General features: G+C 40.7%; 1 protein-coding gene across 2 annotated transcripts in view; it reads left to right on the top strand.

Moving 5' to 3' along the window:
* The window catches only part of ME1 (malic enzyme 1), a 342,941-nt gene extending 318,627 nt beyond the window's left edge, over window positions 1-24,314 (top strand). Inside the window, exons 13-15 of one of the 2 annotated variants that reach the window (XR_012157982.1) lie at window positions 14,738-14,836; window positions 19,268-19,549; window positions 23,920-24,314. Coding sequence is in view for 1 of the 2 variants with exons in the window: in XM_073336566.1 (XP_073192667.1) it covers window positions 14,738-14,836; window positions 19,268-19,435 (267 nt within the window). In the remaining variant the exon portion in view is untranslated. Of the gene's footprint in view, window positions 1-14,737; window positions 14,837-19,267; window positions 20,921-23,919 lie in introns of those variants that run through there. The other variant, XM_073336566.1, reaches the window with a different exon arrangement.
* Window positions 24,315-24,625: the final 311 nt, after the last annotated feature.

The following is a 24,625-nucleotide window of genomic DNA, read 5'->3' as shown; positions in this document are numbered from 1 at the left end:
ACAGTTTTCAGCATTTTTTGTAGTGGAGTTCTCTTGTGAGAAATTGGTGGAAGGGTTCCCTCATCATGTTTTTCCTTGTGCCACGCTCTGCTACAGTTGTCACCATCTTTTTTTCTTTCCATTTTCTCTCCTGACCTTTTCTGCCTCATTTCATTTCTCTTATGATTATCTTTTATTCTCTGGTGTATTTTACTTTCTAATTTTTGTTCTTTTTTGCTTTCTTGGTGGGAACTTTCCTTCCCTGCTCTCCACTCAACAGAAGACTATATGGTGGTTGGGAGGTTTGGGAAGGTCCACCATTGATGGTTCTAAGAGGTCAGTCATACATAACTTAGTCATGGGAGGAAAGGATAAAAATTTGTGCCTATGAGCTGCTGTTGGAGCCTCCTTCCCCGCACATATGAGCTTCCACTGTGGCCATCTGCATTAGGTGCCATTGTGGGAACAGGGACAAAGAGCCTCTCGGTGCATTACCCATAGTCATATTAGCAAATTTAGAGTAGGAGGGAGCAGGTTGAGCATTATGGAACTTTCTCCACCCTCACTGTTGTCCTCTGTTCCACGCAAATCCCACCCTATTGACTTTTCTGTAGCTTAGGTGGCTCCTCTCTCAGCATTCTGGCTTCTTATGTTCCCTTCCTTAAGCACCCAAGTCTCCCAAAGCAATTTATGGGGAGCCTAGGCACCTAACTCAGAGCTGAGGATTCTACTAGGTAGCAGGGCATGGAGGAGGTTAGGCATTGCAACAACGAAAGTACCTTTGTGTATTTAGCCCTCACTGCTATGACCCCCTCACTCCAGTCCCTGAATCTCTCCACTGGTTTCTTTTCTCTTTTCATATTAATTTCAGCCTCCTCATCCTTCATAATCCTATCCACAACTTTGCTGTCATCTATACTGTCTCTGACTTTTTACGTTCCTATGTAACCTCTGCGACTATGTTTGGAATAGTCTGTCCAGTCTTCCATGTACAAAGCAACACTTCCTCTTCACCTTCAAATCCCTTCTTTCTTAGTCTTCCTATATTGCTGTCCAACTACTAATATCTCTATTTTTTCTTGCACATGAATACTTGTCTCATATATTGTATTTTTGTTAATTAGATTATGAACTCCTCAGGGTATGGACCCAATATTTCTACATGTTTGTAAAGTCTGATACACATTTATGGTACACGATACATAAATAGTCAAACCTTTTGCACCAGAAATCAATTTTCCCAAATAACTAATTATCTATGGAGGCACCAAATAAGAGACACAGACAAAATATGAAAAGATTAAAAAACTACACCTCAAAACTCCATAAACCTGTTACCTACTTCTGTGATGCTAACACTCAAGGAATGAACCATGCACTACAAGTGCATACCAAAGCATTCGGTGAAAAAGACTCTGTCTGTTCACAGCTCCATTAGGAATGAAATATTTATAGATATAAGGCTAAAACACAGCTGATGAAGAACCAATGGAAGAGACCAAATATTCTAGAAGAAATGGCAAATAACAGAGAAAATAATTATTCTTTCCCAATTCATAGATTCTAAGGCTAGAAGGGACGATTATGATCATCTAGTCTGACCTCCACTATAACACAAGCCACAGAACTTCTGCAGAACAATTCTTACAGTATATATTTTAGAACAACATCCAATCTTGATTTAAAAATTGTCAGTGATGGGAGAATCCACTACAATCATTGGTAAACTGTTTCAATGTTTAATGTGTGCACTTATGACTTATTTTTTGCTTTCCATAGAAATCAAAAATGTAACCTCTGCAGTTTTCTATGAAACTTAGTTTAGGGTTTTGATGGGTTGGATCACAGAAACCCCCTTAGGGCTGCCAACTGATGTGCCAAGACTACTACTGCCCTTGCTTTCACTGCCAGCTTGGGGCTCCAGCACCCTGTCTTGCTGAGCCAGACATGCCAGTCTGCTCCAGCACAGACCCAAGGTCTGAACCATGTGCCCCAGAGCTGCAGACTTAACTGAAAGCAATTTCAGAAATGTTCATGTCTTTAACACTCAGATGCCCAACTCCCAGTGAGGTCCAAATCCCAATTAAATCCATTTTACCTTGTATAAAGCTTTTACAGGGTAAACTTACTCAAATTGTTCACCCTCTATAACACTGATAGAGAGATATGCACAGCTGTTTGCCTCCCCAGGTATTAATACATATTCTGGGTTAATTAATAAGTAAAAAGTGATGTTATTAACTACAGAAAGTAGGATTTAAGTGGTTCCAAGTAGTAACAGACAGAACAAAGTGAATTACCAAGCAAAATAAAATAGAACATGCAATCTGTGTCTAAGAAAACGGAATACAGATAAAAATCTCATCTTTAGAGGAATTCCAGTAAGCTTTCTTTTACAGATTAGTCTTCTTCTAGTCTGGGTCCAGCAATTACTCTCACCCCCTGTAGTTACTGCCCTTTGTTCCAGTTTCTTTCAGATAGCCTACGGGGTGGAGAGGCTCTCTTTAGCCAGCTGAAGACGAAATGGAGGGGTCTCCCTCGGGTTTAAATAGACTTTAAATGGTGGGTGGACACCACGCACTCCCCCTGTGTAGAATCCCAGCTCCAAGATGGAGTTTTGGAGTCACATGGGCCAGTCACATGTCCATGCATGACTAAGAACATAGGTAGCAGCCATGGGTCACGTGCTACCTTGAACGTCCTCAAGTAGACTTCTTATGTGGATTGGAGCATTCCAAGATCCATTGTTTCTTAAATGCTTCTTGATTGGACACTTAATTTGCACATTCCTTTCTCAAGAAGCTGACCAAATACTTTACAAAGGCTACTTAAAAATCAAGCCAGTACACAGCCAATATTCATAACTTTGAATACAAAAATGATACATGCATGCAAATAGGAGTAATAGATTCAGTAGATCATAATCTGTAGAGAGATATGCTACATGTCATACATGCTACATAGCATAAAACATATTCCAGTTATGTCATATATACATTCATAAGCATATTTCCATAAAGCCTTATGAGGAGCACCGTCACAAGGGTTTCAGCCCTCCTAAGATTTCCTTCTCCATCATCTCCCCCTGCTTAATTTCAGTGATTGTTCAGAATTTGTGACTTCACAATATGACAGACCATGTATGTTACACATACAGGCTTTGCTTCATGATCCGTCAGAAGATAATATGATTTGTGATTGAGAAACTCTTCTTCAAACCAAATATGTTTGTTTATTGGCAACAGCTAAAATCAGACATTTAAAAAGAAAAGATTAATTTAAATTATTTTCTTTTTCAATCTGCAGCTATTTTTCTCAGATTGTGGACTCCTAAATTAAAATCATATTGAACTGAACTGATCTGCTGTAATCTGGTTTTTCAGATTAGATTTCACATTACACCCCGATCATTGAAAGTTATTAAAGATCACGTGGAACTTTAAAAAAAAAATCAGATGTTATCCCTTATGTACTGGGTAAACTCCAATGTATTATTATTGCTACGAGTATTTACAGGGTTTTACTGTGCTTTCTAAGTACACCTTACACCAAGCAGAATCTAACAGCTTCACAAGAATGTTGAGCACAGTTCAAATATCCCCAGCAGCTGACTGAGTTTCTTTGAGGACACCTAAGACTGTGAGTAACATCCAGAAGATTTAAAAACAAGTGAAATCCAGCAAATATTATGGAAAACCTAGACGAAAAGAAGCTACATTTCATCCTGATTGTGAGGCTCAGACACATTCCCAACAGCTCCAGAGATTAGAATACCCAACTCCTCCAAGCTTTTCTTCTTCCTCCTGCTGAAGTTGTCTTGATGGAGCAAAGGCAGGAAAGTGGGCTCAGACAACTGGGACCTAGGCTGTTCAGGCTTAAGATCAGCACCTTGAATTTCATCTGCAAGATAACTGGCAGCAAATGTAATATGTTGCTCCTTTGGTCTACAATATTTACAGGTGGGCAGCTGCGTGCTGTACCAGCTGGAGTTTCCAATACTGGTTTTGTTAAGCAAGGTATACTCTGGCATCTTTAAAAAGTGCCCTCAGCTTGCCCTCTCTGAGGGACATTCACAATTTCCATCAGTAAAATTAGTAAAAGGCCAGACTGTTTCCATTGGCTTTAACCATCCAAGAAGGGCAACGATCCATTTCATAGGACTTTGGATAATTACATCCTGCCTGCTCAAAGCCTCCCCTGTAATTTCAATTGGATATGGTATTCTTCACTTACTGTCCTAAACTGCTGCCTGATGTTAAACAGTTGCCTCATTTCTTTCTAGAAGTAGCTTCATTTTGGTTTGGGTTAAGTCATTCCCATATGTAGTTTGTAAAGTGCTTTGGAATACTGCTGGATGAAAGGTTCTATATACATGAATTGAAATGTCTTAAGTGGCAGTCCAAAAGACCAGCAAAAACTGGTTGCTGGCAGAAGCAGTTTTAACTAGCAGTCAAACAACATTCTGGAATCTGGGCGGATACAGTACTGTTAAATCTCTTAAAACAGTCTGCCTCCTGAAAGTTGTTTTTAGTGCAGATTTTGCTGTATACTTTATTATGCAGTATGAAAGTCCCTCATGAAATTTTACATGAGCAAATATCTAGCTTGGAGTAGCACTGATGGGCTACTAAGGGAAACCTCACCAAAAAAAGCTCAAAAGTCATTGAGGGTAAGAGATCTTCCATTAAAGGTTTCCATTGAAGTCCTGGGGGAAGGGGATAAAAGGGGTATAAATCTTCCATAAAGGACTAAAACCATAGTATACCTTGCTTTTCATGTAGGTTTTGAAATAATTATGATATTAAAAGCTGAAAAACAATTGTGAATGGAAATGCCAAGCAAGCCCCAGATTTTAAGACTCCCAAAACATAACTGTTAAATGAAAAAAATCTTCTTAGAATGTAATGCAGGCTTATCTGTAAAAGAGAGCTATTGAAAATATGAAGCCAGACTGCATGCCTGCAACTATTGACCTCGAGCTTTGCCACCTCTTCTATTAATTCTGATAGAAGGAACAGTTCACTTATTGTAAGTACCTCAGATTCTGTTTTCAGTTGTTCTGTCCTTCATGTCAAGTAAACTAGAATGCAACTGATTTTAGATGATAAAGCTAAGGCACTGTGAGCTATAATGCTTCCTAATTGCAGGCAATTTCTCTGTAATGACAAGGAACATGAACTGTTCCTCTAAACTTTACCAAGCACAGCAAAAATGTCAGAATTATGAACTAATGAAATACTCTTGGCGCTATAAAGCCTACAGTTAATTCACTTCAGAGATAATCCTGTTAAACCTTTTCATTATAGAAAATATGTTCCCAAATAGCCAAGATGTCTGCACCTGGTTGATACCATGTGCTCAGTCTTGGATGACATCCATTTAAATGCTGGACCATTTCACTTTCTATTAAAAACATAAACTAATTGAAAATGCTTTTACTTAATCATAGTCCACTTGAAGAATGTGAAATTTCCTTTGAAAATATTAGTTTGTGCTTATACGCTGTTTCAAATGCCTTGTTATAGAAGTACAGCACAGAAACTTTTAGATTCCATGTGAGATAAGGTTGTCACTGGTCTCATCCAGAATAGTATACAGTTTTTATTCTCTAACTTGCTCCCTGTAGTCTCCTGCCACAAAACATTTCGCTTCTGAATTTTCTCTGTGATGCTTTAAACTAACAGCAGCTAACTTCTTCAAGCCTTGTATTCCCAGCAAAATCCTAACCAGTTAGATCTAAGAACAAATCAAATTACAAACAGATCTCAAGTATTCTTCTGACAAATATAAATATACATCCTGTTTTATCAAAGAGCTTGTTTACCCTTGGGGAAAAAAAGAAAACCACTAGTTGTTAAGGGGGAAAACCAAAATAAAATAAAATACACAGGATTATATTTTCTATTCCTAATTATTGTGGCTCCCTCTAGTGGATGTTTAGTGGCCAATACGCTTTTCAAGTTCAATTTAAAATACTGATAGTTTGATCGCAATAGTTTGCATGCATGTGGATGTACTGGGTATATAACCTGCCCTTGTCTTGGCCAGCATTCCCTCTTTCAACAGACTTTAAAATAAGTGTGTGTGTAAATGACAGTTAAGCACATGATTCCTCTATTTACTTAGAGTTACTATAATGTTACCCCTTTTTAGCCTGAGTGGTTAGCCAATATTTAGGGTCTTGGAGGTTGTCTCCACTAAGGCTAAGTCTACCTACGCTATACAACTCCAGCTACGTGAATAACAAAACTGGAGTCAGTGTACCTTAGGTCGAGTTACCACGGGGTCTACACCGCGGGGGGTCAACGGGAGAAACACTCCTATTAACTTGCCTTACTCTTCTCGTCGGGGCAGAGTACAGGGGTCGACTGGAGAGTGATCTGCTGTCGATTTGGCAGGTTTTCACTAGACCCACTAAATCAACCGCTGCTGGATTGATCTCAGAGCGTTGATCCCATCTGTAGTGTAGACATAGCCTAAGAGAAGAAACTGAAGTTAGGTATTTCTTTGGTGCAATCTTGTTCATTTACAAAGAATGTACACAAAGTCCTGTTTCTCTGGACACAGTAGGAATTGAACAAATGGGAGAAAGCTTCTTTGCTCACTCTTCCTCCAAGTCTCTTTCCAGCCAGCACTCAACTTAAAGAGCACTCACTCTGAGCTTGCTTTCTGCTTCTCTTGTTGTCTCCTTGGAAAGCTGCCGTCTGTATCTTCTTCTGACTCACTGACACACACAGCTCCACCAAACAATACTCCACCACTTCACCCACAGTGTTTGCACTCAGACCCTATGGTTCAGCTCCTACTCTCAGCCAAGCGTCTGTACTATGGATAGTGTCTTCTGTTGTGTCAGCTATCTCTAAACAAAGGGACATTTAACTACTCCCTCATTAACCTGAATGGAAGGTAGCTATCATGCTCACACCCTCACGCCTTCTTTTCAACTGTCTAAATGGGCCATCTTGATCATCACTACAAAAGTTTTTTTTCTCCTGCTGATAATAGTTCATCTTAACTAATTAGCCTCTCACAGTTTGTATGGTAACTTACAATTTACCTGTGTGTGTGTGTATATGTATATCTTACTATATGTTCCATTCTGTGCATCTGATGAAGTGGGCTGTAGCCCATGAAAGCTTATGCTCTAATAAATGTATTAGTCTCTAAGGTGCCACAAGTACTCTTGTTCTTTTTGTGGTACAGACTAACACGGCTGCTACTCTGAAACCTATCATGCTCAATCGCTGCAGTGAAATTTGTAACTGTCCCTAGATCAAAGAGACACTACCTGTGGGCTACCCAATCTACAGCATAACAACAACATTTGCAAGCCTAATGTTATCTAAAATCAAATTCAATTCAATGCTATGACTCAAGACAGACAATTAAGCTCTAGAAAGGCAAGGTGAATGAGGTAATATCTTTTACTGGACCAACTTCTGTTGGGGAAAGAGATAAGCTTTTGAGCTACTCAGAGCTCTTCTTCAGGTCTGGGAAAGGTACGCGGAGCATCACAGCTAAATACAAGGTGGAACCGATTGTTTAGCATAACTTGTTAACACAGACATAGTCTAACAGACCATTCAAGGTGAAGTAGCCTGTTGACACCCCTGCAGTCATAGGTCAAAAGAGGGGGATTAATGGGTTACAGATTGTTGTAATAAGCCCTAAATCCAGTGTCTTTATTCAAACCATGATTTTTAGTGCCTGGTTAGTGTTGCCAATTTTGGTTGGATGTATTCTTGGAGGTTTCATCACATGACAATCTTTAATTAAAGATTAATCTTTAATTCCTGAAGACTCCAAGGACAATCCTGGAGGGTTGGGAACCCTATAACCTAGCAAATTTATGAATTTAAGCAACCAGGCTTATCTTTTGAAGGTGTTGTGCCAGTTTCCTTTGAGGACAAAGATTGAGAAGTCAGTGTAGGAATGATTGTTCTGTGAAAAGTGTTCACCCATGAGTGATATGGTATTCATCTCTATCATTTTTCTTTGCGAGTTCATTCGAGAACATAGTGATTGTCTTATTTCACCCACGTAGTTGTTACTGGGGAATTTAGTGCACTGAGGTAGGTACACCACATGTAATAGGCATGTGTAGGACCCATGGATTTTGAAAGGTGTTGTGGGGGCTATTGATCATTGTAGCAGTGAAGATATGTCTGCATATTTTAAATCTATTATTATGCCAGGTTCAGGTGCTACTTGAGTTGCTGGGTCTTGGTCTGTGGAGAGCTCACCTCTGTTGATGAGGTTGTGGGGTTGTTTGAAGGCCAGAAGAAGGTGTTCAAGAAAGATTTCTTTCAAGGTGTGGTTTCCATACAGTATAGGTTACAGTTGTTTAATGATACCCATATAGGGATTCCAGTGTGTGGTGGTAGGTGACAACTAGGGGTGTTCAGTTGGAGGGGTTTTTTTCCCCTGTATTGAAGCAGGTTCTCTTGGGTGGCCTGTTCCATGATGAGTTATACTTGTCTGGTGGAGTGCCCTTGTTTGGTGAAGGCCGTTTTAAGTACATTAAGGTCTGTATCCCAGATTCTCTCCTCAGAGCATATTCTGTGGTTTCTGAGGACCTGGTGTATAGATAACAGATTTATTGGGTGTAGTTACTGGATCTGTGGAGGTAGTGTGATGATCCATGAGATTCTTGTATATAATTGTCTGCAGGGTTTCATTGTTGAAGCTGATTGTAGTGTCCAGGAAGTTGATGCTAGTCTGGCTCCAATCCACATAAGAAGTCTACATGAGGACGTTCAAGGTAGCATGTGGACAGTGGCTGCTGCCTGTAAAAACTGAGTCATGCATGGACATGTGACTGGCCCATGTGACTCCAAAACTCCATCTTGGAACTGGACTTTGCATAGGAGAGAGGAGGGGGTTTCCACCCTCAAGAGAGTCTATTTAAACCCCGGGGAGACCCCTCCATTTGGTCTTCAGCTGGCTAAAAAGATAGCCTCTCCACCCCCAAGGATACCTGAAAGAAACTGGAACAAAGGACAGTAACTACAGGGGGTGTGAGTAATTGCTGGACCCAGACTAGAAGGAGTCTAGTCTGTAAAAGGAAACTTACTGGAATTCCTCTGAAGGTGAGGTTTTTATTTGTATTCAGTTTTCTTACTGTATTAGACATAGACTTGTGTCATAAATATAAAGGGAAGGGTAAACCCCTTTGAAATCCCTCCTGGCCAGGGGAAAGCTCCTCTCACCTGTAAAGGGTTAAGAAGCTAAAGGTAACCTCGCTGGCACCTGACCAAAATGACCAATGAGGAGACAAGATACTTTCAAAAGCTGGGAGGAGGGAGAGAAACAAAGGGCCTGTGTCTGTCTGTATGCTGGTTTCTGCCAGGGATAGACCAGGAATGGAGCCTTAGAACTTTTAGTAAGTAATCTAGCTAGGTATGTGTTAGATTATGATTTCTTTAAATGGCTGAGAAAAGAATTGTGCTGAATAGAATAACTATTTCTGTCTGTGTATCTTTTTTGTAACTTAAGGTTTTGCCTAGAGGGGTTCTCTATGTTTTTGAATCTAATTACCCTGTAAGATATCTACCATCCTGATTTTACAGGGGGGATTTCTTTATTTCTATTTACTTCTATTTTTTATTAAAAGTCTTCTTGTAAAACACTGAATGCTTTTTCATTGTTCTCAGATCCAAGGGTTTGGGTCTGTGGTCACCTATGCAAATTGGTGAGGCTTTTTATCCAACATTTCCCAGGAAACGGGGGGTGCAAGTGTTGGGAGGATTGTTCATTGTTCTTAAGATCCAAGGGTCTGGGTCTGTAGTCACCTAGGCAAATTGGTGAGGCTTTTTACCGAACCTTGTCCAGGAAGTGGGGTGCAAGGTTTTGGGAAGTATTTTGGGGGGAAGGACGCGTCCAAACAGCTCTTCCCCAGTAACCAGTATTAGTTTGGTGGTGGTAGCGGCCAGTCCAAGGACAACGGGTGTAATATTTTGTACCTTGGGGAAGTTTTGACCTAAGCTGGTAAAGATAAGCTTAGGAGGTTTTTCATGCAGGTCCCCACATCTGTACCCTAGAGTTCAGAGTGGGGGAGGAACCTTGACAACTTACGTGTTCTATTTTATTTTGCTTGGTAATTCACTTTGTTCTGTCTGCTATTACTTGGAACCACTTAAATCCTACTTTCTGTATTTAATATCACTTTTTACTTGTTAATTAACCCAGAGTATATATTAATACTGGGGGGAGGAGGGGGAAACAGCTGTGCATATCTCTCTGTCAGTGTTATAGAAGGCAAACAATTTATGAGTTTATCCTGAATAAGTTTTATACAGGGTAAAATGGATTTATTTGGGGTTTGAACCCCATTGGGAGTTGGGCATTTGAGTGTTAAAGACAGGAACACTTCTTAAGCTGCTTTCAGTTTGAGCCTACAGCTGTTAGGGGATGTGGTTCAGACCTGGGTCTGGGTTTGCAGCAGGCTAGCAGGTCTGGCTCAAACCAGGCAGGGCACTGAAGTCCCAAGCTGGGAGGGCAGGGAAAGCAGGGGCAGAAGTAGTCTTGGCAAATCAATTGGCAGCCCCAAGGGGGTTTCTGTGATCCAACCCATCACACCTGCATCAAAGCCTGTGCTAATGCCATATCCAGTGCTGAGAAGAGCAAGGTGGGGGGGCTTGTCAAAGGAATATCTCACTCACACTCAAAGGATTCTGTCTCTGGGTCCAGTGCCAAGGAGAGCAGTGAAGGGGGCTCATCTAAGAGTTCTCAGTATCAGGAAATTGGGATTTCTTGCTCTGGGTCTAGGGCCATCACTGGTCTTGCTGTCAATGCTGGCAAAGGTGAGTCTGTCTCCCTTAACCTAGGTGTCACTACTGGAATCTTGGTGCTATCCTTCATTGGTGTTGAGGATTCTGAGACCTGCTTTCTTGGTCCAGAGTTCTCTCTGGGGGATGGATGTGTTGCCCATTCTCAGCTGTGTTTGCATTGAATGCAGGCAAGCGTTTTTTGCTCCAAAAGACAGTGATGGGTCTCTCTTCCCTGGAGCTGGTGCCGTAGTCGGCACTGAGGCCTTCAGTGCTCAGGTAATGTGCACCCTCTTCATCTTCCTTTCCCTGCTGGTACTGGGGGTGTGGTTCACAGTCAGTGGGACACTCCCCAAAGACAAACTCCTCTGTTCATATACAGGGGATGTCTCCATTCCTGGATCTGTGGCTAAACTCATGGATTGCTGCTCTGGTGTAGTTTGAGCCTTGTCTCTTGGGATTTCCTGAATGCTGAAAAGGAGCCGCAGATAGCATGCTTGTCTGGGAGATGTGCTTCTATGAGACAGAACAGGCATTGCTGTGTTAATCTATGATAGGTATTAGTCCATTGCAGGAAGGATGGAGTTGAACCTGGTAGGTTCTGAAACTGCCAAAGCTAGCAGTCAGTGCAAAGTGCCTTGCCCTGCTGTACACACAGGGTCTCCCCATGTCTGTCCTGACTGCTGCTTTTTTGAGGGGTAGAGTGTGGGAAGCATGCAACAAAAATCAAACAAATTCATATAAGGAAGAAATGAAGAAAAATAGTTTTCACTGGAGAAGAATTCTGACAGTCAGAAGCAGGTTAGAGACAGTCTTGGTTCTGTCTTGCTGGCATGGGTGGTAAGAGGGAACTGAGGGAGAGTCAGGGCTGCTTCACCCTTTGTCCTCACAGTGAAGCATGAGGAGGCTCAGGGTGTATGCCCTGCCCTGCTGCACATTGCTATGCAAAGATTCCAAATTCACATGCTTGGGGCACATGCACACCTACAGTGGAATCCACATTGACACATACCCAAAAAAGAAAGTAACCTAGAGCTTTATTTAACACTAGGATATCTAGAAGGCATGCGGTACTGAATCCCACTGGAGGACAGGCCACCCATGATTGGGCTGGTACCAACACAACCTGCCAACTTGGCTTTACTGGCCCTATCAAAGCCTGCCGTCTAATAGACTGTGGCGTGGAACACCATCACATGTCTGGATTAAAAGAAGGTGGTCTCGGTCGCCACCAGCATTGCTGGTTAGAGCATCCTCACCAGAACAGGAGGGATCCTTTGGGGACATGGCAGAAGCAGCAAGGGAGACACTCCAGCTTCCCTCTGCTCTAAAGGAACCCTCTACAGTCGAAGAAATCATCTTGGCTCCAACACTATCCAATGATGCCTTTAGGGCTTTCCAGGAGTTGTAACTGAGGATAGCTGGGACATTGGGCATCAAAATGATGGTGATCCAAGAAAACACATACAAGCTATTCAAAATCCCAACCAGTGTCCAAGAATCAGCCTTCTGATCGATGAAGGCATCTTTGACCTGGCAAAGGGTCTGTGACATACCCCTTCCTTGCTTTGCCCACCATCAAAGCAGATAGAAAAACAATACCAGGTTCTACCCAAAGACTTTGAGCACTTCTATCCCCACCTTACATTGTCATTATCTCCACCATCAAGGAGAAAACCAGATCGGAAGGGTCTCCTAAAAGGGGGACTCTTAAAGACAAGGATCCCAAAAAGCTGAACCTTTTCTGCCAAAAGGTATCTCCTTGGTTTCTCATCGCAAACTGTCAGATGGCATTTTAGAAATACAACTTCCTGATGTGGAAGATGGAGACCCCTTTCCTAACTTGGCTGCCACAGGATTGCAGGGCAGATAATCAATGAGGGCCATCAAGGTGCTATAAGTGGCAAATTTGACACAGCCACCAGATGGGTGGCCACAGCAGTCACTATGATCTGGGCCTCCTGAATCCAGGAATCCAGGATACCAAGGGGTCCAAGCCACAACTCAGGACCTACCCTTTGAGGCCATGGACCTATTTAGTACAAGAGCAGATGGTGTTATATCTCCTCAAAGATTCAAGAGCAACACTCAGATCCCTATGAATATACACCTTGGCACTGTATCGCAAGCCCTTCTGGCACCAGCCACCCCAGAGGCAGAGAATGCCATTGTTCTCTAACAGTCACCATCCCGAATATCTCCCTAGAAAGTGATACATCAGGAAGTTCTGACAGGTTTCAGTTGTGCCCTCTTGCTTGTGCCTCCTGGTGAACTACACCATCCCAGGTGATAAAGTTCCTAGTCATCAGGAAAGATTCCACTATAGCAAGGACTCACCTACTCCAAGACAGATTCCTCACACTCCAGTCATTACTCATTGCAATGATTTTACACCCGATAACAGTACAGAACTGCCTTACAATGTTAGGCCATATGTTCACATGTACATAAGTGATGCCACTTGCCAAAATTTGCCTGAGACCACTATGGTTCTGGCTCAGATCAGCATATTCCCTGCAAAGAATCACATAGCTCCATCCCATGTACTCACAACACTGATCTGGCGACTACGTCCCAACAATGTTCAGAAAGGGATGCAGTTTGTGACCCCGTTGGCATCCAGAGCTCTTGTCATGGACACATCCATGATGTGAATTGAGATTGAGAATCCCACGTGGAGCAACTGCAGATTCAAAGGGTTTGGTTTTCAGAAGAAACTAAACTACACATAAACATCTAAGATCTTAGGGCCATTAGACTGGCGTAACCCTCAACAGTGCAGATACTGACAGAAAATATATTCTCAGAATATCAATTAGTATGTAAATCAATTAGTATTAGTAAAGTATCCCTCTTTAGGTGCACATGTCACCCAGGCCTGCAAGTTTGGTCCAATGAGGCCACGGTACCTTTTGCTCCCATGTGGCTGGTACTTCATGCTCCCATGCAAACACAAAGGTTGGAGCAGTCCCAACCCTCCCTCAGTTTCCTCACAACTTGAAGCCGATGTTAACTGAGGACTCCAAAAGCAGAGATGGAGGGCAGGTTTGTGGGATCCACACTGACTGCAACATCTCAAAGAGCCACAGTTACTGTAGGATAAATAATACTCTTTCTTCTTTGAATATGTCAGTGTGGATTCCACTGTAGGTGAGGGCAAGCAGTAACTTTTTCAGAACAGTGCATATGAAGAGTATCAGCTGCATCAGTCCAACAGAGATTGGAGTACAGCTCTCCAAAATTTTGCATCTGATCTGGCAGCCAAGTCCAGTGGGTAATGCTTGAAGACACATGAGTAGCTTGCTCCATGAAGCAACTTTGCAGATCTCAGATATTGGTATGTTGTGGAAGCCTGCTGAGGATGCCACTTGATCACTGGTGGAGTGAGCTCTAATAGTGAGAGAGGTGCATATATTGTGTTATCCATTTTAAGAGTCTCTGGGATGAAAGGGCTTGACCTTTGGACCAGTCAGCTATAACCACAAATAGATGTGGGACCATTCTGAAAGATTTGGTCCTGTCAGAATAACACTGAAGAGCCCTGGACATATCCAAGCTCTGGAGCTTCTTCTCCTCTTGTGTGGCATGTGGTTTTGGAAAGAACACATGTAGGTTGATGGATGGTTTCAGAATTTCATTTGAATCAACCTTGGTAAATTTGGCTTGAGGTCTCAGTACCACATAGTCTCTGTGAAACACAGTGTATACAGAGGAAAAACAATAAATAAAGTAGTAAGAAAACAAAAGCACAGGAATAACTAAAAATCAATACACATTTAAAGAAAATATGAAAATACATGCATATATTTAATGGCAATTTTATTTTCTACAAAATATTACATTTAAGAACTGTGACCAGCAGTGCTGTGTGGAGAACTTTGTATCTGGCAAAATCAGAAAGTGTACTTACTACGAAAGTTACTTTTGAACTGATTTACTGTAAAGTAGTCTTGTGGGTTTAAAATCAAATCTACCTTCTGCTTTATTTCTAGGTGATAGCTCAACAGGTTTCAAAGAAACATTTAGAGGAGGGTCGTCTCTATCCTCCATTAGTTACTATTCGAGATGTGTCACTGAAAATTGCTGTGAAGGTAAGTGATTTTAGTTCATTCTGCAGCCTCTCTCTACTACCCACACACTTTGTATATGTTACAGTTAGATTAGGTGAAGTAAAATATTTTCAGAATTCATTACTCATTTTAAATCAATCTTGATACGAAGCAAGCAGAGTGTATTTTAAAATTTCAAATTCATACAGTTCAGGCATAGGAGTGAAGGAACTGAAAATATTTTATACTCAGTGTTCAATTACAGGTGACTACAGTAGAATGATGTTTCTACTGCTTTCTCTGTTCTCTGGTTAGTTGCATGTTCTGTTCACAGCACCTGATCCATGAAGATTGGAGCCATGAAATCCTATACTGTCAATAGTTTTCTATCCTTTAGTTGCCTTTCAGAAGAATAAATGCCTTCTCACATGCCAGCCTCCTCCTTCTTTTGGCCTACTGCTGCTTGATTTTGTTCCAATCCTCCTTATCTTGACCCATCAGAACAAATAGTGGTTTTTTTGTGAAGTCAAATATGTTTTTCATGCATGGATTTTGCCAAATTGACTCCACTATGTCGGTAGCTTATAAAGTGCCCAAAGTAATTTGATAACCCATAGATTTGGAAGCACTGAAAAATAACAGACTTAGCCCCAGTTCTACCTTCCCTGTGGCTTTTTGTCTCCCACGAGTTCTCAGTTTTATTTCTGAGTGGGTTATCATGCTATAGATAATCCCATTTACTGAACAACCTTTTGGAAGAGCAATGTTGTCAATAGCTCCCTGTCTGTGGAATGGTTCCCTTTGATTCATTTGGAAACAGGATCCCAGGTACATATAAAAAGGCTTGTTGTAGTTCAGTTCTTTTCAGGCTGATAATAGCTGTTTTCCATAGATGTCAAAACATCTCTAAGCAGACTTCTCAGGCTAAAATCAGACTGCCTTTGTGCTTGGCAAATCCTTTCAAAAAGTGATGGAAACTCTCCTCCTCTATTCACTGTGACAGAATTAATCTTTTTAACTTAGGTGCAAAATTTAATGGAAAAAAATTGAAAATGTGTAATTTGATAAATTCATTTCTGGTCTGATCTCTCTCCTAGTTGGAGCTATGCTCTAGGAATTATTTTGGGGAAGTTCTATGGCTTGTGTTATACAGGAAACCAGACTAGGTGATCACTGTGGTCCCTTCTGGCCTTCAAATCTATGAACGCTTGGGCTGTGCCTATTTTCCAGCAAATAGTGGAAGCAGTTCAGGGTTGTAGGCAGGGCTTGGCCACATCTTTCTGCCTTTTAAGCTAGATGAACATTTCCAAAGATATATTGAAATACTGAATTTCTATTAGGAGAGACATTTAAACTTTAACAGTAATGACTTATTCAGTGGTGATAATTGTATGCATGGACCCAAAGAGGATCTCTTGTGGAAATGCCCAAAGAACTTCAGAGGGGGCAGGTTGGGGTCAAGGTCAATCCCTGAAAGCAAATCACAAGGTAACAGCTGTCCCATTTGGGATCATAGCCTCTCCCCAAGCCTAAGACATCTGTGATAGAGAGGCAGCAATAAGGAGGAGAAAGATGGTTTACCCTTCCCTAGAAATAGGAGGTTTAATCTGTTTGGGGAGTAAAGAATGCTGCATGTTGGGGGTGGGAGGAAGAGAGAGAGCACATGTGCACAGACACAGATTTTCTCAGCCAGCTGATGCCCTTTCTGTTCAAGAGGCCACTGTGGAAAATGAGTGGGTTCAGATTTCTTCTGAATTCAGTTTTTCTGTAGCCATGTATGCTTTGGTTATGCCATGTTTTGTTTTCATTTAAGATTTCCCAGGAATGTAATGAGGCTTATAACAAAAATTGAAGAATCGGTGAAAATTGGTGGGGGGAAAAGCTTCAGTTTTCTGGGTTAATATTGGGGGATGGGAGGACAGAAAAGCAGCAACAAATAGAGAAAGGTAAGATTATTCTGACTCAGCTCCCTCCTCTGGAAGGAGAGATGGCAGCTTGGTAATCTGGGTAGCCTGGGTTACTAAAACAGAGTGGGCTGGAAGTGGAGAACATAAGTGCTTCCAGGCCTGCTCCAGAAGGAGAGATGGTGGCTCTGGTACCTAGGCCATCCAGGTTACTGAGCCACCATCTCTCCTCCTGGGAGCAGAGAATTGGGTCTGGAAATTTCAGCAAATTTTGCTGGGTTTTTTTTAGGACTCAAGTACTGATATACCCATGGATGTGTAGGTGTATCTTCCACTATGTTGTCTGTCTTTAAGTGGCTCACATTTACACTTTGACTAATTGATTAATAATAAACATTTCTACTCAATGTAGTATTAGATTTTCTTAACATAATCAGTATTTTCATGTATGTGAGTGGTCCAAAATTCAGGTGAAAATTGGTAAAAAATACAAATAACTTTTGTCCAACCTGGGAATCTTTTGGTAAAAACAGCAGAAACCAAAGACAAAAGGCCTTAGTAATGCAGCACTTGATTCAACTATCTATGGAGAAGTTAGAAGCTTTTAATCAGCACTTAATCAGGTGCTTTTCCCAATCATCACTAAAACAAAGCCCACACACTGGTGTAGGATCAAAACTCACCATTTCTTGGAGATTTAGCTTTACTAAGAAAGATATTGTCAATTATGGCAAACCTTAACAGCTCTGGTCACATCTAGTGGCTGTTGAGCCTTTAAGCAAAATGAAGCAAGAAATATTTCATCTGAAAAGGAAGAGTTAACCTTGGCAAAAGATGATCAAAGTACAAAGAAAGAATTACCTTCTTCGTGTAGAAAAGGCTTGTATCTTCTTAAAAGCAGAGATTTCACTTCTTTCTTCCTTGTGTGAAGGGGGGGGACTATTTTGCCCACTGCCGCCATAAAAGCTAGGATGTTACTGGATAAAAGGGAGCAATCCATTTGCACCACCAGAGATAAACTTACAAGAGATACTGGGGGAATTCTGCACCAAAAAATCCAAAATTCTGCATATTTTGTCAAAATAATGCAATATAATCACACAAGTTTCACTTATTTTGGTAATTTATTTAAACTACCATACAGGAAAAAACAATCACAATAACTGTTCAGAATTTCCTAAACACATGAAAGTTACAAATATTTGGTAACCAATACCTTGCATTCCAGTTATAATCCAGGATTTTCATTTAAAATTACCTTACTTTTATTTTGGTGTTTAAAGTGACATTCTACTTTACAGAACACCAAATTGCTCAGACTTTCACACATGAAAGTCATACAGTTTTGCCAATCATTGTCCTGCAATTTTTTAAATGGTTAAGTACAATCGATCCCGAGCTGTAATCTAACCCCATTGTGCCTCTCTGGCACAGGGAAAAAAGTGAGAAAAAAGAAAGAAAGAAAACAAACAAATTTAGTCTCTAAGGTGCCACAAGTATTACTTTTCTTTTTGCGAATACAGACTAACACGGCTACTACTCTGAAACCAGACCTTCCTAGCTGAGGATTCAGTTACTGTCATTTACAATAAGGCTCCTTTACACCATTCTAAAACAACGAGGAGTCCGGTGGCACCTTAAAGACTAACATATTTATTTGGGTATAAGCTTTTGTGGGTAAAAAAGCCACTTCTTCAGATGCATGGAAGATGCATCTGAAGAATTCCATGCATCTTAAGAAGTGGGTTTTTTTACCCTCGAAAGCTTATACCCAGATAAATCTGTTAGTCTTTAAGGTGCCACCAGACTCCTCCTTGTTTTTGTGGATACAGACTAACATGGCTACCCCTCTGATACTTTACACCACTCTGGCAAGGTAAAGGAGCCTTAATTGACTAAGAATGGAAACAATTAACTAACAATGGGAACAGAAGCAGCCTGCCTGCTTAGTTACATTTCTGCTCTGCCTCAGGGACAGAGCTTGCTTCACACAGCCCTATGCCTTCAAGACCGGAATGCAGCAAGAGGGACAGAGTGAATCTCTCTCACTCCTTCACACACAGGCATGCGCCCAGCCCTACCCCCTTAACATGTCTCCATGGATGCACGCATGCCCAGCCTCCCGCCTCCCTCCCACCGTGATCTGCTCTCTGCTGCCAGCTGCTCCCAGCAGATGCACCCAGGCTGCTGGGGAAGGGGGGTGTGTTCCCCACAGATTTCTTTGCTCCCCCATTTTTCTGCAGGGGAGCCAAGAAATCTGCAGAAGGTATCAATTCTGCGCCCCTGCGGAGGCACAGAATTCCCCCAGGAGTAAAGAGAGTGAGAAGGCCACAGATGCACCAACATAGCTTTTCAGAAAATTTTGCACAACCTTTGTTAATCCCTTCCTCATAATATATTGGGCCTTATCCACAACTGATGTAAATTCATCTAAATCTGTTTTACACCAGCAGAAGATCTAGTATCTTATGTTAAATGTTGAGCTATCATCATTTCTACTTCTACTTTTGGAACAGCACTGCAATAAACTTAACAGGTTGTAATTGTCAACTTGGTTGTGTTCTTCCAGATTGCAGAACAAGCCTACAGCAATAAGACAGCATCTTTCTATCCTGAGCCTGAAGACAAGGAAGCATTCATCCGCTCACATGTTTATAGCACTGATTATGACAACTTTGTGGTGGACTCTTACGTCTGGCCCAAGGAAGCCATGAAAATACAGACCGGAAATCTTTAATAGAAAATGAACAAGGTAGCAGTAGTTGAAAGAATTCAGATACTTATTACTTTTTTGTCTGTTAAATCTAAAAATTGTTAGTTTTTTTTAAATCTTTAATAGAAAATGAACAAGGTAGCAATAGTTGGGTTCAAATATTTAGTAGTTTTCTGTTAAATCTAAAAATTGTTTTTTTAATATGCTGAAAACTTACAATAAGACTAATTTTTTCTTTAAAACTTTGTACTTTTATTTCAAATTAATTGATTAAGCTGCTAAAATAACTACACAAGAATAAAAATCAATTTGGGCAATGGACTTTTGGCAATTGTTTCCCTTTTTTCCTTTGATTTTCAGCTGGAATATTACAGAACATATTTATTATGGAGAATCACATCTCTATACATTTCTGACGTATTACAATACATTGTAATAGAGGACTAAATCCTGCTCTCACTGATGCCACTAACTTCAGTGAAATCAGGATTATGTCCAAACTGACAAACAGTATGGCAGAGACTAAATAACCTAAGAATGCACAATCTGTTTAATTAAGGAAAGGCACCGTACAATTTGCATGTAAAATAGTTATATTATTATCTTTAAATAAAAATAATGAAAACATTTTTGTTTTAAAACATGGTAAATATAGAATATTTTTCCCTAGGAAAAACTGTATGCACATTTGCAATCAAGCAGGTGCAATGGCAGCTGTCGAGAGAAAGTTTTCTAATGAGAGAAGCTAATGAATATCCCTTCAAAGCCTACATATATCTCCCTCTAGTGATTGAGTGGTTTTTTTACTAATATATATTAGCTATGTTAATCTTCAGTATTCATTTCACTAAAATGGAAGTGTCCATAGCACATGTTAAATATATAACCATGTCTTCCAAAACATTACATAGTTATGTGATTTATTTACCTGTTCATTTCTGTTAAATTATGTATTTGGTTTAGTTTTACATTTTTTATATCTTTTAAACTTGTAAGACTTCATCCCCCCCATGTGAAATAACAGCTACTCTGATATTTGGTACACTTCAGTAGTGTGGTTCTCTGACTTGAGGCTCATGAAAATCCTGTGTACTGTATATTCTGGGCATAAAGAGCCTATTAAAGGGTTGTGAATAGGACTCTTTATACCTAAATATTTTGTAGACAGCCATACTGACATTAGCAATCTGCTGAGCAGGCCAGCTGTGCATCTCTGTATTAAACCCTTATGTGTGCACGCTCTTTATATACAACTTATAAATCTTTGAATATTTCAGTCTGTTAAAACACAGACTACCAAAGCAAAAGTTCAGTCTTTATAACCAGTTTCCAGACTATCCAAATAGTTTATCTAAGGAAAAGAAAGCTCTCCAACCCTTTAGAGAGCAAGCACATTTTATTGTTTGACATTCATTGAATACATATTACCCTTTAGCACCTGGCTGTGATGTTCAGTAAATTGTTCGTTTTGATTTCTTTGGCATTGTTCCTAATAAATGCTCAAATAAATTGGTTAGTCTCTAAGGTGCCTTTTCTTTTTATTGTTCCTACAGTAATCCTTAAAATCTCAATGCTGAATTTCAGTAATTTTCCCAACATATCATTTCATATGAAACTGCTGTGTTCATATCTCATTCTGTACTCTTTATTTATAAGCTCTCAAACAATTATGAAAATTCTTACCTGGCAATGGCATTTATCCTTGTGTAGACGGGGTTATCGTTGTACACTTGCACTTAATCATGTTGAGACATCAGTCATCACCTGCATTGTTCTGGATTCATTATTGGTCTAGAAATGGCATTTATCAATCAACAATTTCCCCTATACTGGATTAATATGTCCGTCTAGACCATACATGTTATCTTTTCTTAAATAAAATAAAACTACTTGAAAATAATTTTTTAAAACTATCTTGAATACTAAAGTGGCTGTATCCCTCTCCCATTTAGATTTTTTGACCATCCCCATCAATTTTCCTACTTTCACTTCCCCTATTATGAACCTTTTTGTTGATTTCCAGTGGTTGAAACTTATTTTAAAGCCTTTCTATACTGTTCCTTTAAAAAAGTACACCACTCACAATATCCTAGGATTAGTAATTACCAACGGTCTTATCAGTGATTTAGGTTTTGTATATAATGTGCATCAGCATGTACTTTGACATTTCACTAGATGGCCCGAAGTAAACTGTTGTCGAATTATCCCCCCAACAGAAATGTAAAAGACTTCTAGGGTAGTTTGGATAAAATAGAGAGTCTCTCTGCACAGAACCAGAAAAAGGAATTATATTGGTTCAGATGCTCCGGTATGGCCAAGGTGCACTTGACGTAACTATGGAAGGATTGCAAAACTCGCTGTAAATCACTTGTGTCCCCAGATCCTGAGCTGTTTAGTGCCAGGCTGGACCCCTTGATGCTGAGGGCAGTTTAGCAGCCCAAGGAGCCAGTCCAGCAGAAAGGGTCTGGATACAGATACCTCAGCCGTTCTTTCATGGCTAAACCTGACTGTGCTGACAGGCAAGAAGTGGGATGAATCATGACAGCATTGCTACCTGCCTGAAGCTCTCCCGGCATTGAAGAGAAACGCTGAAGGCTGTATTTGCTGGCTTTATGTTTAGGCTGTTTTGTGCCACTAGAACAGCCCCAATATATCAGATTACAACAGTTTTTTCCATTCATTATATACTATGAGATCCTGTCAGTATTTTTTTTTTTTTTAATTTTATCATGTCTTTCACGGTATTGGCTGCAACCACACAAAAAATAGTAACATTTCTAATTAAGCAAAGACACTTCTTAATCACCCTTACTGAAAGACTGAAATATTGCTATACATTATTTCAATTTAGTTGCTATTTTGAAAAATAGCAAAATATTCATTTCAAACATGGTCATGTGTATTTTACTTCAGATAGGTCAGACCCTGTTAAAGTCGACATTGGTTAATAATTCTCTGGTGTACAATAATTCTCATGCTGCCAAAAGACAGTGTTTCACGTATATGCAATTCACCTAGAACTGATACCATCACTGAGTGGTCTGATTCAATTCGACTAAGTTAATTTTTACAGCTCAATGGCACATCTGATTCCTATGCTGTTGCTTGGAAAAACGAAGCAGCAAAGACAGTGCCTCAGTGGTTCCTGACACACAGGCACTTGTATTGTTCAGAAGCATTCTTCTAGTTCAATACACAGTAGGTCAAGGGCATGACATTTACTGTGATACTCCACCATCAATGGGAACGCACAAAGAAATCAAATTTCTGAGATTTATCTTATTTAAATGTATTGCATTACACACATACTGCTTCAGGTGAAAGACTGCCATCTAGTGGCACCTTAGAGGCTAACAAATTTATTAGAGCATAAGCTTTCGTGGGCTACAGCCCACTTCATCGGATACATAGACGTGAACGTGTATATATATATGTTCACACATACAGATAAGTTGGAAGTTACCATACAAACTGTGAGAGGCTAATTCGTTAAGATGCACTATTAGCAGCAGGAGAAAAAAAACTTTTGTAGTGATAATCAAGATGGCCCATTTAGACAGTTGACAAGAAGGTATGAGGATACTTAAGAAAATAGATTCAATATGTGGAATGACCTCACAGTCTGTATGGTAACTTCCAACTTATCTGTGTATATATATAGTGTGACAAAACTCTGTCCTTCCCTCCGGGGGTCCCGCGTTTCCTGGCAGATTTTGCTAGCCTCAGGGGCTCACTCTGAGCCTCCACGTAACCCTTCTCTCTCTAGAGACAAGGGTAACAGTCTACTGAGCCATTTTCATCATAAGCCAGCAAGGGAGGTGAGGAGAAGTTATCCTTCTTTGCACAGTCTCTGTTGTCTCCCAGTCTCAGTGATTAATCAGGGGCCAAAGATGGGGCAGGGGGCAGCCCAGGCCCACCCTCTACTCCGGGCTCCAGCCCAGGGACCCTAATAGTATCAGCTATGGTAGCTGACCTTTTAGAAACATGACATGTACAATTCCCTGGCCTACTTCCCCCCACAGCAGCCCTCACTTCCTCAAGCTCCACTTCACCCTTACCTCAGGGCCTCCTTCCTTGTGCCTGATATGGTGTGTACTACTCAGCCTCTCCAACAACACAACTTCCTCCCCCAGCTCCTGACATGCACACCCACCTGACTGGCTGGGAGGCTTTTAACTAGTTTCAGCCAGCCTCTGATTGGCTTCAGGTGTCCCAAACAACCTAGCATTCTCCCTGCCTTCTGGAAAGTTCTTAATTGAATTGGAGCAGCTGCCATTTCACTTACCCTGGTACCAGGGATTTGTTTAGCCTGGAGCTAATATATCTAGCTCCCACTACCTTTCTGTAGCCATCTGGCCTTGCCCCGTCACAATATATTATATATATATAATATTACTGTATGTTCCATTCTATGCATCTGATGAAGTGGGTTGTAGCCCACGAAAGCTCATGCTCTAATACATTTGTTAGTCTCTAAGGTGCCACAAGTCCTCCTTTTCTTTTTGCAGATACAGACTAACACGGCTGCTACTCTGAAACCTGCCATCTAGTGAATCACTAACACCACTTCCTGCAACGGTGTGTGTCATCTGACAAATCTACTATAGCCAGGTACTGCCTTGGTTTGTGAGACAGACAGAATGACAGATCAGAGGGGTATGGCTACAGAATGCAGAGGAGAACTGATAAAGTATACAGTAGCCATGTATGTATTAAATAGCTAAAGAAAAAAGGCAAATCCAAGCCCCATGCATTTATTATTTTTTACAGTACCCAAAAGAATGCAAGGCATCTCACAGTACAGATACAAATCTCAGGTTTCAGAGTAGCAGCCGTGTTAGTCTGTATCCGTAAAAACAAAAGGAGGACTTGTGGCACCTTAGAGACTAACAAATTTATTAGAACAGAAGCTTTCATGAGCTACAGCTCACCTCATCGGATGCATTCAGTGGAAAATATAGTGGGGAGATTTTTATATACAGAGACCATGAAACAATGGGTGTTACCATACACACTGTAACAAGAGTGATCAGAAAAGGTGAGCTATTACCAGCACTGCATGCATCCCATGAAGTGAGCTATAGCTCATGAAAGCTTATGCTCAAATAAATTTGTTAGTCTCTAAGGTGCTACAAGTCCTCCTTTTCTTTTTACCAGCAGGAGAGCCGGGGGGCGGGGGGGAGAAGGGGGGGAGGAGAAACCTTTTGTAGTGAT

The sequence above is a fragment of the Lepidochelys kempii genome, chromosome 3 (assembly GCF_965140265.1).
Source record: "Lepidochelys kempii isolate rLepKem1 chromosome 3, rLepKem1.hap2, whole genome shotgun sequence".
NCBI lineage: Eukaryota > Metazoa > Chordata > Testudines > Cheloniidae > Lepidochelys > Lepidochelys kempii.
Note: the sequence above shows the minus strand (reverse complement) of the source record. Positions and strands in the feature narration are given on the sequence as shown.